Source organism: Argiope bruennichi, chromosome 8 (assembly GCF_947563725.1).
Source record: "Argiope bruennichi chromosome 8, qqArgBrue1.1, whole genome shotgun sequence".
Taxonomy (NCBI): domain Eukaryota; kingdom Metazoa; phylum Arthropoda; class Arachnida; order Araneae; family Araneidae; genus Argiope; species Argiope bruennichi.
Window position 1 is genome coordinate 35,709,347 of NC_079158.1, and position 16,003 is coordinate 35,725,349.

Here is a 16,003-nt window from a genome sequence, read left to right on the forward strand (position 1 = left end):
TATAGGCCTAAAGACAGTTCTGGTTCTGTCTTTGGACCACAGTTACCTTTTAAAATTGATGATGAGAAATCTTCTCGAATGTCAAGAAATAGTTCTTATTCAGATTCTTCTCGATCTTCTCATCGTTCTAAAAGAAAACTTGAGAAACATCATTCTCGACACCGATCCAGACATTCTTCCCATTCTTCTTCTGGCAGATCTGTATCTCCTAGGAAGAGTTCTCATGACAAAAAAAGGTCTCGTAGAAGTAGAACTAGGTCTAGGTCCAGATCAAGGTAGTATGAACTGTCTACTTGTTTTTTCCTAATTTAATGCATGTTCTATTTTTTAAATGAAACATTCTTCTATAAAATGATGAAATAAATTATTGAATTCACCATTTATCTTCAACTCATTGAAATATGCTAATATTTTTAGGTCTTATTCTGTATCTAAATCTCGTTCACGATCTTGCTCTCAACATCTGACTTGGCGAATTAAAGCAAAATCTGCATCTCAGTCCAGATCTAGGTCTAAATCTGCCACAAAAGTTGTTGAAAATAAATCAGAATCACCAAAACTACCGCCACCTCCAGTAAAATCATATTATCGTCATAGTTTATCTAAATCTAATAGTGAAGTGTCTGATGAGAGTGAAGAGGATAAATCGCCATCTCGAACACCACAGCTTTCAAATGTTTCAGGCAATTCCCGGTAATTATGACTATCAGATATCATTTCTTTATATAGAAAACCAAATTTTAACTATATATAATTTAACAGAAGTTTTTAATATAATTATCATTTGATTTTTTAATAAAATTTTATATTTTGTACCAGATAGTTCAAAGATGTGGAACTGTTTGTTTTCATCATTTTTTTATGTGTGAATTTGCAGAACTGTGCAGAACTAGAAATTGTGAACTATTGATTTAAAATTACAGAACTATTATTATTTTTTACCTGGACTTAAATGGTTTTACATCTAACCATAAAATCTGAATTTTTGTCATTTAAAAAAAAAAAAAATTAAAATTACTTTTCCAGACTGAATATTGGCTCTTTGATTGGAACAGCATTTCTATAATGTTATTATTGGTCTGTAAAAGTATGAGATTAGAATTCATTGATCTTTTAAGATTTTTTCATAATAATACTATAGTTATACTTGATATTGCTCACTTACACTATACACATACATTTAGTTATGGACATTATCTATATCGTAATTCAGATGAAATCATGCATACTCATATTGTGTGCACTTACATGCTCATAGATATATTTTTTTCTTTTGCATTCCATGAAGATGTTTAAATTATTAAATTTGAAAACCAATTATCATTTAATTATGGTCAGTTTCTAGATGCATGTAATTTTGGATATAAATTTCTTAAAAATTTATTCATGATGAATGGTATATAAAAAAGGTATTTTCTTTCTTCAGTTATGCGTTTTTAATGTTTGCAAGATTTTTTTTTTTTTTGCATCCAACATTTTTATATTTGAAAAGTTATCTTTTAAATTTTAAATCAAAATATCAGGTATTCTGTTTCCTGTTTAATTGATGGCACTATTGTTAATGAAGTTTTGTTATGCTGTTGTGTATATTTAAATGTTCATAAATAAAAATAGAATTATTCTGTTAGTTTTTATTGCAATACTAGCCGCCTTTGGCGACCAGCCGGTTCGCCAATCTTAATGTTCGTTTAAATTTTAATAATTAAATAGGTTGAGCCGGAGTTTAACCCCCTTCTTCGCCAAGTTGCGATAACGCGCCAAAGCTGGCAATCTTTATTATGCACTATAATTGAACATCTGCTCCTTTGCTTTTGAACATTTCGCAAAGCCGTTGTTGGCGATTTTTAAAAATTGCACCAAGCAGGGGATTAAACTCCGGTCGTACCATTAAATATTTTACGCAATTCCAACTTTAATAGGTTCTTCAGCAAAATATTTTAAAACTTCGAATTTTGATAGTCATATAATTCACTCATAATATTATAAAGGCCTTCAGTCATAAAGTGATATGTATCTCTCTTATTTTCTGTTACCCCTCGTCGAATTTATGGTTTAAATTAAAGTGTAAATGATTAATCAGCAATTAATATAATCATATTTTTTACTGAAACAAAGCATTTTTTTTAATAATATGATTACTGATAATAGAGTCACTGAGCGTTTAAACTTTATGGGCACTAAAGAATATCTTTCTTAATTTATGTAATATCACAAGAATTTGTCAACAAAATTTTCTCAGATTCCTCATGAACAGATCGATTCATTAACAATGTTTCATTTTCAAATGCATCAAACACTAAGAAAATAAAATGAATCGTTTAAAATAATCGGTCGAAAGCAGGTTTAAAAAAACTACTTAAAAAACGTTGTACTTAAAACTATAAGCATATACAAAAAATATATAACTAACATAAATACAATTTAATTACAAAAGCATGCAACTAACCTAAAAATAATTTAAATCATTGAAAACAGGTTAAAAAAAACTACTTAAAAAACGATGTACTTAAAACTATAAGCAGATACAAAAAATATATAACTAACATAAATATGATTTACTTACAAAAGCATGCAACTAACCTTAAAATAATTTAAATCATCCGTTGATAATGGTTGCCATGGCAACCATCAGAACACAATGCGCAGGCGTGAATTTTCTTCGCCACTTACGGTAACGCAAATGCATGAATTTTTCTACGCCAGTTGGGGTAACGCTATGCAGATTAGACATTTTTAATTTCCTTTATTCTGTGTTATTTTAATTCAAAAGTACTTCAGAATGAATCTGAAACATGGATTAATTAACAATTTTTAATTTTAAATGCACCAAACATTAATAAAATAAACAGAATCGTTTGAAATAATCCGCCGAAAAATGTTAACCCTGGTCTCATTACTGTTAGGAGAAAAATAAAACTGAAGCTTTATTCATTTGGCGGTGGGGGAAATGGAAGATTTTTTTGGCGGGAAAGTTGGCGGTGGGGAAAATGGAAGATTTTTTTGGCGGGAAAGTTAGTTTTTAATTAATAATTAAAATTCTAATTAAAATTTCAAAAAAAGGGACCCCAGGTGCACATTCCCGACCTCTAAGGTATACATGTACCAAATTTGATAGCTGTATGTCAAATGACCTGGCCTGTAGAGCGCCAACACACACACACACACACACACACACACACACACACACATTGAGCTTTATTATAAGTATAGATTTCATTCGATAGTTTTCACTTATCTAACTTGCATTATTTCTTTGAAGCAAGTGTCAAAAAAAGAATTGAAACATCTTGCTCCTTGTAATTTATACTTCATTAGTAATTGTGAAATAGTTTGAATGTAATTGAGACAAATGTTTCTTTTTTTATCAAATTTTTTTATGAGTAAATATTCATTAGGACTTTAATTTGGAATTAATAATTGATATTTGGCTCTTATTTATTAGTTATTTTCTTTATTTTTTTATTAATCATGATATTGCTTTAGAGAACATGAGCAATTTGGAATTAAAGAATTTATTATTATAATTTACAAAAAAACTTAACTCATTGGAAATTTTAATATATGTTCATTATTGTGAAGCAAAAAATTATTCTATAGAAATATTTGTTTATAATAAAGTTGTTACCTTTTTTTAGAATTTTTATCAGATATGAATTATTATGTAAAGAAATCTGTAGTATGTATCTTGAGGGGAAAATGAATGTGTGAAAGAAACTACTAATCTTCAAAAAAGTTTGAACCAAATCATTTGTTATGTAACTGGAAAATTATTGTTGCTTTAACTTTTCTGGAGGTTTTTATAGGAAAATATAAATTTCTGACAGTTTTCTTTTTACAACCACTGTCTCTTATAAATATTTTCTTCTGTTACTTTTTTCTGTTAATTTAATGTGATTTATATAAATACTTGTGATACCAGTAATCATTTAAGAATTCATTACTAATTTCAGTTCATGTTTTCTTATTACATATTTTAGTGTTTTTGTGTTGCATTTATTAGTATAATTGAATAGATGATTTGAGATATTAACTGCTTTAATTAATTTCCTGCAGCTGATGTTCCATTTAAGTACCAGCATAAAAAATTATGATAAGTAGATAACTTAAAAAAAAATTCTATTCTTTTTGTTTTTAGATGGTTATATGTTATTTTGCACTCATTGGATTGAATTTGTTAAAAGCACTGTTTTGATTTTGTTTAAAGTTTATTTTATGTTAACGTGATGGATTCATTATGAAAATTCCTTACAGAAATGAAAATTATTCTTTGCAATACATTTATTTTTATAATATTTCTTGTGATTTGATTGTTAAAAAGTGTTCATGTTGTGGAGAGTAAAATAGTGTTTGAATGTTTATCTATTCTTTCTCTATAAATGAAAATAACTCTAAATACTGTTGAAAAATGATCATTTAACCAATTACAGTATATTTAATAAGTGGAGATTTTATTTGGTTTTTGTATTTTTTTTTTTTCACATTTACATGCTCAAGTTTCTTATATTTTATGCTAATAACTGTACCAAGTTACTTAACTTTCGTACTTTTTAGGTATTATATATATATTTACACGATTTGTTTAAACTTACACAAAAGTAAGACATATCTATTTCGATGATATGTTGCTTTGAGTTACAAATCATTTTTTTCTAAATTTCTGAATTACTAAATCATTTATTTGTTTCTTGCAGATTGCAGCCACTTATGGGTAAAGCTGCTCCTGCCACCAAAGTCAGTAAGAAGTTTTCTATCTCATTTCCCAAATAATAGTCATCATAATATACTGTTATTCTAATATCTGCTATTAAAAATAACAGAAATTTCATATCTTTTATAGAAAAATAATTTATATTAAATATAGAATATAAGTAATATTTCTGTTAAATTAAGTATAAATACAAAATCCTTAAAAATGAATTAAGCTTGTTTTATAAGATGGAAAGAAAAGTGAGATGTTTCTTTAGCTCATCTTTAAAATGATAAGTATTTTTGAAATTTAAGTAAATTTTAATTAATTTAAATGAATGTATTATTTTAAATTAATTTTATGCATTTTCTTGAAAGCAATTAATTCATAACATATAGTATCATATTGGTACTTTTAAAAAGTTTTCAATATTATTTTGAGTCAAAAGTAAATATAAAATTTCTGTTGCTAATTTCTTAAAATTTAAATGTTGATGATGTGTTACATTTATGACTTAATAAGCTGAGTTTTAAAAATTCTGTGACTTAGCAAAACTTAATAATGAACATGATTATTTATATCAAATTTTTTTTATCCATATAATCTCTTTTATTGTGTAATTAATGTTTAGTGTATTAATCTACTTATAATAATGCATTTGAATTATTTAAATTGCAATATTAATTAAGGAGGAATATTTTAAGGTTATGTTAAGGAGGATGTAATCACTAGTAATTCTTTTAAAAAATATTAGTTTCAAGCTTCCAGTCTTATTTCTTGAGGCAGTTTTATATTTGAATTACTTATGTAGTATGCATGATCTCCAGACAATCTTAAAAAAATTATAATATATTATAGAATTAAGATTTGGTTGTAAATATGTATTGCAAACTGAGGAATTATAATTTGTATTTATGCATTTTAGCTACTTTATAAAAAAATATAATACATATTTTATGCAGTTAGTGTTCATTTGGTAATTTTTTTAGCTTTTAAGAGTTTTTTTTTTTTTTTTTTGCAATTCATTTCTAAAAGAGTATTGTTATCAATAGTTGTACTTTACTAAATCTATTATTCTTTTATTTTTAATTTTTTGATGTATCATTGATATGAAATAAAATTTTTAGCTAATATATGCAATTATGGTATTAAATATTATTTAGAACATTGTCTTTGTTTGTATTTTCAATTTTTTATTTCTTCCAGTTTTTATTTCCTGTTTCAATAATCAATTAGAATTTAATCAGTAATAGTTTTTTTATCTTGCATTTTCTAGTTACTTCTAAATTATTCATATTTTATTTTTTAATATATATTTAAGATACTATTGCTTATTTTTACTTTTGTATAGGTTTAATTATTTTAACAATAGAAAATGTATCTGTAATCTATTATAAATTGACAATAAGGGATTATAAATAATAAGTAATACTAAGGGAGTAAAAAAATGAATAAAAAATAAATACAGCTTTACCAAAATTGAAAATTGCTAAGAAAGGAATATAATTTTCTTATTAAATATAAAAGTAACTAATAACTTTGGCATTTATTGATTGAGTTATCAAAATTTAAGGTGGGGAGATAAGTCTAGACTTTGTTATATATAATAAAAACCATTATTAGATGTAGAAATTGGCGGATTTTTTTCTGTGGATTTGATACTCATTTGCCAAATTTGAGTAATTTAGCAAATGTGTTTCTAATTTAAATTTTATTGGGACTAATTTTTACTTCTAGAATGAAACTATTTATATGTTAGGTTCAAGCAGAATGAACAAATAAACTTATGGTCCATTACATACAAATGTCATCATATCTGTTGTGGGAAAAATGAAGCGATCAGAGAAATGGGGAAGATATAGTAATTCTATGCTCTATAATTTTTACCAGTTGATTTGAAAATATAGATTGTTAAAACCGGTCAAGAGCTTATCCACCACTCCCTCCATATCATTATTATTTTTTAAAATCTACTTCTTGTAGATTATAGTTAAATATACAATTCTTTCCTGGATATTATTTTAAATGGAAGAAATCTATTTTAGATTATTTCATTGGTCAAACATGCTTTTATGAGATATTTTGAACCGTTTAGTGAAATTTATTTTGTTTAACTATTGTTTAATGAATTAAGTTAAATTAAATATGAGCCAAAGCATTTTTAAATTCATTCTACAATATTAAAATGAACATTTAAAAAGTAAATAGTTCATTTGATTAGCAAAGAATTTTCTATCAATTTTTCAAACACTTTCATTGCTGATATAGTTTAGTGAAAACTGAAATTCTAATATCACAAATATTTTTTTAATTAAAATTTCAAAATGAATATCCATTAAAGTTATTTTGGAACAGATTTGAGAATAAATACATCATATCACCCTATGTTGAAAAGTTTTTTAGTTATTGCTATCTCATTCCAATTGTATTTGCTTGTTTATGAATATTGATTTCTTTCTTTTCTGTTTACAGGCAAAAATGACTCCCCAAGAGCGGCTTAGACGAAAAATGCAACTGGCTTTGAAGAAACAATGTGAGCATTTAATTTAAATTATTTAATTTTTTTAGACATCATATATTGTGTTTATTTAAGCTTTTTCTACAAATTGTAAACGTGTTGAAGTAGAAAATTAATGAAAATTGTAGATGTCAGAAAAGAAAGAGCACAACTTATTGAAATTATAATTCTTTTTAATAAGATGGAGTAAAATTTGCTTTGCTATGTTAGTTTTCTAACGTTATGAATAAAAAATAACAGAATTAGAAAAATATTAGCGATGAATTTTACTGTAAAAAGTAATTAATTTGTGTGAGATTTTACATTGAATCAGATTTAGAAAATTTAATTGCATTACCTACATTTACTATTGTTTTTGAACATTAAAGGTAGATAACCTTAATTAAGAGATAGTTATTAATTATTCTTTCTTTTGTTATATAATAGACTATAATTTTGTAATTTTTTTTAATGTAGATTCTAATGCTAAATGAGTAATCTTTTGATTATATATAAAATGCATTTTAAACTGTAAATATTCCTACTTTTTAAGCATGTTTCAATATATCGTGTCACTATGTGTTAAGCAAGTGTCATTGAGGAACAATGTGTCAATGTTCCTCAAATGATAGTTAATGAGAATTTTGTAATATGTTGTATTCATCTGTAAATTATTAACTATTTTAAACCATTTCTAGCACATTTTAGCATTGATTCATACAGAATATTGTGAAATTCAATCTTGAATTGAATTGCAATTTTACTATCATTTTTTTTGTATTACAATGATATTTAATGTTTTGTTGTTACAGTGCAAAGTAAAATTCTGAATAATAATTTCTCTTTTTTTTATATATATATTCCTTTTGCAGTCGAACTTCATTTAAATATTGGTTATTCTTAATTTTTTTTTTTAAATTTTTTAAATTTTTGTATCAATGTTTAGTTTGATTGCTTGTGCTTTAAACATTTTTTGAATTTGATACTGAAAGATTTTATCTACTGATTCATGATAATTTTCTTTGTAATATTGTCATCTACATATTTACTAATATTTAATTATGCAGATAAAGCTGATAAACAAGCACAACTTGAAAAAACAGAGAAGCAACTTCAGGAAAGACAGGTAAAATTCCATTGCTGGGTATAAAATTTTTCTAGCACATTTGTGTATTTTCTACAGTTTTCAACTAACTTCAGTGTTAACTATCTAAATATTTCCATTTCTCTTTTAATTACTTCAATTTTTAAAAAAGTGATCTGTTAAGCTAGCATGGTTCTTACAGCATGTATACAATAATAAAAGTACATTTCCAGAGGACATGGAATTAATTAGGAGCATTTGAATTCTGTTTACATTTGGTCATCATTCATCATCCCCCCCCCATTTTAATTCCTGTTCTGTCTTGAATATTCTTATTTTGGTATAATAATATGGGCTCTCAGAGATAAATGAATTAGTATTGTTTTTTTTTAAATATTATTTATTATTATTACTTGACCACAATTTGCATGCAATTGGTATTCAGTAGTTTTTGTGAAGTTTTAAAATTGGATATCAAATCTATAAAAAAAAAACATAGATTTTTTAAATTAAGTTTTATAGTTTTATTTTAGTATAAAATAAAAAAAGTTATAATAGGTTAATACCTTTGCAGCATAAATTATTTTTTATTTTACGCTATTGTTTTCAAATTCATGTTATTGGTTAATTTTACCTCTTAAGAAGTTTTGAAATTCCTTTTTCCATCGGCGTGAAGATGTTTATATTTATAAAAATTATTTAATAGCATTTTTTTTAATGGGATTTAAAATTGAAAAGAAAGTAAACAAATGAACTCGTGACTAAGTAATTTGCATGATAAATAATGTTACACGGCTGAATTATATTATGGAGCATAATGGTTAGCTTTATTTTCTGATTCTTTCTAATAGATGTAGACATTGCTTAGTAAATTTATTATCTAATTTGCTTTATCATTTAATTAGTTCTTGTGTTTTGTGATATCACTTAGTGCTTATAATAAGCAATACTTGCATTATTTAATTCGTTTAAGAATAATCTGGTATCTGGCTTTTTATTGAATGTTGATAATGAAGAATATGAACAAAAACCTTGTTTATAATTTCTTGTATATTCTGCATAATGGTAAATATACTACTTTATTTATTTTAAAGGATAGAGCTGAAGAACTGAGAGAGATGGCCATTAAATTGCGACAAAGGTAATTATTTCTTCAATAGCCTTTAAAACAAAATAAACTCTCACTTCATTTCACTGCTGATTTCTTCTCTTTTTGCTTAGAGGGTGGGTAGGACTAAATAATAATTTGAAATTTAATATTTACATAATTTTATATAGTAATTCAAGTTTGTATTTTTTTTTTAGAATATCAAATTGAAGTTTTAATTATCCTTGGAAAATTTTATTATCCTTTTATTTATTGTAACTAAAGGAAAAAAAAAATGAAAAAGCATTCCACTTAAAAAAGATAGTTTCGGTTTGTTTTTCAATTAAAAAATATTAAAAATATCTCTGTCTTGTTCTTAGAATGGTTATAAGTGTTGGTAGATTTGTTTAAAGTTATGTAATTTATAATTTTTAGTAGTAAATTTAATAAATATATATTGTTCCATCAAGTAAATGTTAATTTTTTTTCTATTGTTCATGAAAATTCTTGTATTTTTTACTAGGGAAAGAGAAAGAAGGCACAAGATGCGTGGATATGATTACGATTCAGACAGTGATAGCACCTGGACTAAAAATCCAGATTATCCTCATAGGTCTGATAGTAATTATTCAACTAAGAGGAATAACCAAACATCCAGTAGAAGTAATAGCAGCTTTAGTAGTCAGGAGCGTAGTCCTCCTCCTGATGCTCCTTCTAATAGCAGGCGACGAAGCCGATCTAAGACTCCATCACGTTCTTCAATTCGAAGTCCAAATAATGAAAGGAGGAGATCTCCATATAGGAGAAATAGTCCAACTCATCGTAGTCCTAAGAGAAGTCCTCAACGTAATTATCGGAGAAGTCCAGGATATGGTTCAAGAAATCAATCTAACTCATCACGTAGATATTCACCTCAAAGAAATTCACCTCGTAGGTATTCTCCTGCTAGAAATCAGTCACGTAGATATTCGCCACCAAGAAACGATTCTTATAGATATTCCCCATCTAGAAGTGAATTTCATAGATACTCACCATCTAGAAGTGATTCTCATAGATATTCACCATCTAGAAGTGATTCTCATAGATATTCACCATGTAGAAGCGATTCTAATAGGTATTCACCATCTAGAAGTGATGCTCGTAGATATTCACCATCCAGAAGTGATGCTCGTAGATATTCGCCATCCAGAAATGATTTGCATAGATATTCACCAACCAGAAGTGATTTGCATAGATATTCACCATCCAGAAGTGATTTGCATAGATATTCACCATCTAGAAGTGATTCATATAGATATGCACCATCAAAGAATGATTCTTATAGATATTCACCATCAAGGAATGATTCTTATAGATATTCACCATCAAGGAACGAGTCCTACAGATATTCACCATCAAGGAATGATTCTTATAGATATTCACCATCAAGAAATGATTCTCGAAGATATCATCAGTCAAAAACTTACAGGTTTGTAAAAATTTATTTACTGAAAAAACATCTTTATTTTTTGAATTTGAAATTAATAAATGCTAAAGATATTGCTGAAAGTACCAATTTTATTCAAAAGTTTATTTGTTTAATTAGATTTATAGAAACAAATTCAAAGCAAAAGGTTTTTTTAAATGTTTCAAATACTCCATTTTTTTTCCATTAACATATCCAGATTTGTAATCAAAAAATTCTTCAATGAAAATTGTAAATCATAAAAGCTGTCAGAGAAATGGATGAAATACTGAGGACAGAGAGTACCCATTGATCAAATACTTAAAGAATGTATACTTCCACAATTGAAGGAAGTGGGAGGTGGGAAGCTAGAATTTTTTTTCTTTCTATTCAATTTTGTGTATATATATATAATTTATTGAAGAATTTCTAATGTGCAATGAAAAATATAAAGGTGCTTAGTAAAGAGGGTGGGAATTAAAATTTTTACTTTGTTGCTGAAAAAAATAGATAATAATAATTAAAAAATTCTTGCAGAATATATTTTTGTAATTAATTTATTCACAAGTATATTTCGTAAGCACTTTGAAGCACTCATATGCAAATATTTTGCATATTTTTCTTTCACTAGCTGGTAGCTATTGCAATTACATCTAAAAGTGAAATGTAAACACCATATTTTATATGAAGATAAATTGGAGAGGAGAACTAAGGCATCTTCATTTATAAATTGCATGCCTGTCATTGTAACTTTGCTGGCGACAAATTGTCAGTAAATTGTACAGGCATCAAAGGACCCAGGAAAACCGCAAGAGGGGTCGAAGGGAGAACTTGTGGCCCGCCTGAAGATTCTCCGGTCGTTGGAACATGGCTTAAGAATGCAAACTGCAGGTTTCACTTGTCACCTTCAAATGGGGATTGAAAGTAGAATTTTTTTTTTGAGAAATCAGACTGGTAACTTAAAAATTGATTTCTTGTGACATGAAAATCTTGTGAAGTCTCAGAAAATTCGTATAGTTAGAAAAAAAATCAATATGCATATAATTTAAAGATTATAAAAATTCAAATCGCAGAAAAATGCATACACAGAAATTTAAAAAAAAAAAAAGAATACCAATAACCCAAGAGAATGTAAATATATCCCGTATGTGGTAATAAAAGAACCAGTATATGTCCAGAAGGTAAAAACACATTTTTGAATCTATCTATTTTGTTGTAGATAGTATCTAGAAAATAAAATATGAGGAAATTATTTACTAAAAAGTAAACAAAAGAAAAAACTTCATAGCTGATGGAATTTCTTACGGAGTTTTACTTCTTTCAAATGCTCCAATTTACTTCTTTCAAATACTCCATTTTTTTTCCATTAACATATCCAGATTTGTAATCAAAAAATACTTCAATAAAAATTTTAAATCATAAAAGCTGTCAGAGAAATGGATGAAATACTGAGCTTCACGATTAGGTATATCTTTCATGTATATGGATTAGGTTTATATTTTTTCTCCCTTATAAAAAGAATATTTTCGCCATTGAAACAATTTCTTTGATAGGTTGAGAATCAAAGATTTGAAATTTCTCTATTTTTGATAAATTTAATTATGAAGGTATTGGTTATTGTATCTAGTTATGACACGTCTATGTTTTTTTTTAAATTTAGGCAAGGAAACTCTCCATCACAGCGATCAAGATCACCATCAAGATCATATGGTACTAGACCCCTAGTTGATTATTAAATGTTAGTTATTTTTAAAATCATGTTGATTGTTTATCACATTCATTTCTTAATAAAATATCTTACATTTTGATATATATTTTTTTCTTTTGGACATACAAATTGTAATAAATGAATTTGAAATTCAAAAACTGAATTTTTTTCTTCATTTACTCCTTAAATGACATTGTGAAATTATACATATGCTGTTAAGGGAAGGATATTTGTGATTGTCATATGTTGAATTGAATATGATGTGGTTTTTATGTGTTCAGAATAGATCGTCTTTGAAAAAAAAAAAAAGAAAAAAGTGCACTTAGTTTAGTTTCTTATAATTTCTTATTTCATCATATTTACATTTTTAGTTAATTTGTGCAGCAAGCGAAATATGATTATGTGTTCTGATTCTCTTCTTTAATCAAGAAATTATATTGATATAATAACTGTATCAAGATTGATTTTGTTTTAAGATACAAGATTGATTGTACATAGATAAAATCTGAAAGTGAGAAATATGTTTTCTGAGTCAAAGTATTTTAAGAGAGAGAGAAAAGCCATGTCTTATTTGCATTGTATATTTTTTATTCATTAGTAATAATTTACATGAACAGAATAGAAACCTGCATGTTTATATAATGCATTATTTGATACTGCATATTACATGATAAACGTTTAACAAAGAATTATGCAATACTATGAACCTTTTACAAGGAACTATATAATGTTATAAACCTTTTACAAGGAACTATGCAACAATGAAACATTTTACTAGGAACTATGCAATATACTAAACAATTTACAAAAAACTATACAATATAATAAATATTTACAAAGAGTTATGCAAATGCTTTTTATGATCTAGTGCTTTATATCTCTTAGGCTGTATTCAAGATGCATTTTCAATTAAGACAAAGAATATTTTTATTACAGTAAGTGCCATTTAATATAATTATATTTGACCTTTCTAATGAAATCCAATAATCAAATAAAAGTATGGTACTCTGTTAAAAGAAACTTATTTTGGATTTTTGTTTTAATTTTGAAAAATGATTTTTGAAATTCGTGATGTGCTAAAATAAGAAATATATAATAACATGTTAAGTAGTTGATAATTTTAAAATAAGCATATGCTAAAACATTTTTCTTTTACCACAACCGAAAATAAATTGATAGCTAGTTTATAATTGTTAGTTTATATTGTTGAGGTGAGAGTAAGATTTACGTATTAAATTTCAAATCTTTTATCATTTGGATTTTGAAACTTCCGTTTTGCATTTTTTTTTAAATCTTTATGAGGCATCATTTTATATTGTTTCATCATATTATACATGGATTTTTTTTTTTTTTTTTTTTTTTTTTTGTTTATAAAATTTGGCTTGTGGGGAATGGAGGAAAAGCAGAAGTTTTAATGTTTCATTCCTGCTTTTTGCCATGTAAAGTGTTAGATTATCTTAAACAAATAAATACTTTTTGCCCAATAGGCACTGAAAATATTAAAAAATATTGAGTGCTAATAACAATTTTTTACTATGCTATTTGTAATTTTGAATCTGATTTTCAATTTCTCTATTCAGCTTTTGATACCTTAAAAATCATACAATTGTTCGGAGTTTCGAATTCTTTGTTACTTAGAATTATAAATACAGAGAAAAATTACTAGCTTTTATTTTTTTTATTATGTCTTCGTTTAGACTATAATATAAGGCAAATAACAATTGCTATTTGCATATTGAATTAAGTTAAAGATGATAGAATTGCACGATTTTAATTATAGAAAAATGATTGATGATAATAATTGTGATTTAATTAATTAGTGGCTGCTGAAATTTATTTCTTTGAAAAATATTTGACATTAAATTAAGGGATTTTGATATTTCTGTTATTTAAAAATTTGGCTGGTTATTATATATTTCCTTATTAATTCCATTTCAGATGTTTATTATCCATATGATTTTTTTTTCTGTGATTAAGTTTACATATATAATTGCTTGCTGTAAATTTCATCCATGTTAAATAATTCTCCTGCATCTGACTTCCACTGTAAAAAATATTTTCCTATTAGAGCAATAAGAATTATTAATGTGAGCAATATATTATACTTGTAATGTATGTAATTATGTTGTCAAATAGTAAACATTTCTGTGGTGTACTGTGTGCTGTTGCTTGTAAATAAATACAAGTACTATCAAACTTTGTTAAAGCATGATTGTTTATCTTTTTCTGGACTTCCATTTTTGAATCCTTCTGCCAAAGATTTTTTGTTACTTATTTTTTTGTTATTTAATGAATAAATTGAACTAAAATATCTTATGTAAGGTTTTCTATTATGTATTATCTAAAACAACTTAATCTTAGAGATATCTGATTATTACAGTTCGATACTTTTTTCTTCACCTCCTTAGCTGTGCAATGGTACAGAATTATTTGGCTGGTATTACAGTTGTGCAGTCAGGAGCCTTTATTCCTTTTAAAAATGCAGTATTAGATTGTTTTTGTAATATTTTACAAATACTTCCCTATTTCTGAATATCTACTTTGGAATTGTTTTCTTGCTGTGTAACTGTATCCAGCTGATACTTTTTCTATAATTATATTGTAATAGATTGATTTAAATTTTATTATATGTCATAAAAATTGTCATTACTACTATTGGCCAAATAGATATATACAAGATATTCTTTGACTTCATTAGGAAAAATAAATTACTTAATGATTCTTTTTTTTTTTTTTTTTTATGAAATCAATTATTGCAACTTGTAATTTTATTTTCTGTATTTATTTGAAACTATTTTTGCAATTTTTCTCTTGGTTTGAGCTTGAAATTTAAATAAGAAAACTGATTTCACCATTTTGATTATTATTTGAGAGTGAATATCTCATAAAAAACAAGATTAATAATTTTTAAATTTTTCTTTGATTGTTGAATTAAATGACTTTATTAAGGCAAATAAATTTCTGATTGTGATATATTTTTTTTTGCTGATTAAAGAAGTTTGTGAAAGGACTTATGCTTCAGGTGTTAATTATACTCTACATATTCAGCCCAACTTTCATTTGTATGAAAGTTTTAAATGACTTTCTTTTTTATGACTTTGTTATGAAAATAAGATTTTCTCTCAGCTTGTGTCATTGTATCCATATGCTTATTTGAAATGAATAATAAAGTTGACTTTGTACTAAAGTAGGTCTTGTCATCATTTATTTTATAAACATATATTTCATATTTATTTTTTACTCACTGGTATATTCAATACTAGGCAGTGACTGGCTGATTTACTTGGAATATTGGTTTTGTTTACTTTAAGTTAAATTTCGTATTCATAACTTTATGATCCCCCATAAAGTAAACTTGAATTTATTATGTTCATTGTCTATATGAATCATCCTGATAAAGTCAATTCTCATGACATCATAGACCTATTAAAAACGAAATTATCCTGTTCATCAGTCTTCTGGCATTCTCTGTATTGTAACTTTACATTCTTATTTC

General features: G+C 26.0%; 1 protein-coding gene across 3 annotated transcripts in view; it reads left to right on the forward strand.

Annotated features, from left to right (window-relative positions):
* Positions 1–15,694, forward strand: part of LOC129980865 (CLK4-associating serine/arginine rich protein-like) — a 32,457-nt gene extending 16,763 nt beyond the window's left edge. For all 3 annotated transcript variants that reach the window (XM_056091305.1, XM_056091306.1, XM_056091307.1), the window contains 8 exons: positions 6–275; positions 418–693; positions 4,692–4,731; positions 7,160–7,220; positions 8,252–8,310; positions 9,363–9,409; positions 9,879–10,823; positions 12,460–15,694. In XM_056091305.1, the coding sequence (XP_055947280.1) occupies positions 6–275; positions 418–693; positions 4,692–4,731; positions 7,160–7,220; positions 8,252–8,310; positions 9,363–9,409; positions 9,879–10,823; positions 12,460–12,535 (1,774 nt within the window). In that variant the 3' untranslated portion in view covers positions 12,536–15,694. The remainder of the gene's footprint in view (positions 1–5; positions 276–417; positions 694–4,691; positions 4,732–7,159; positions 7,221–8,251; positions 8,311–9,362; positions 9,410–9,878; positions 10,824–12,459) is intronic.
* Positions 15,695–16,003: the final 309 nt, after the last annotated feature.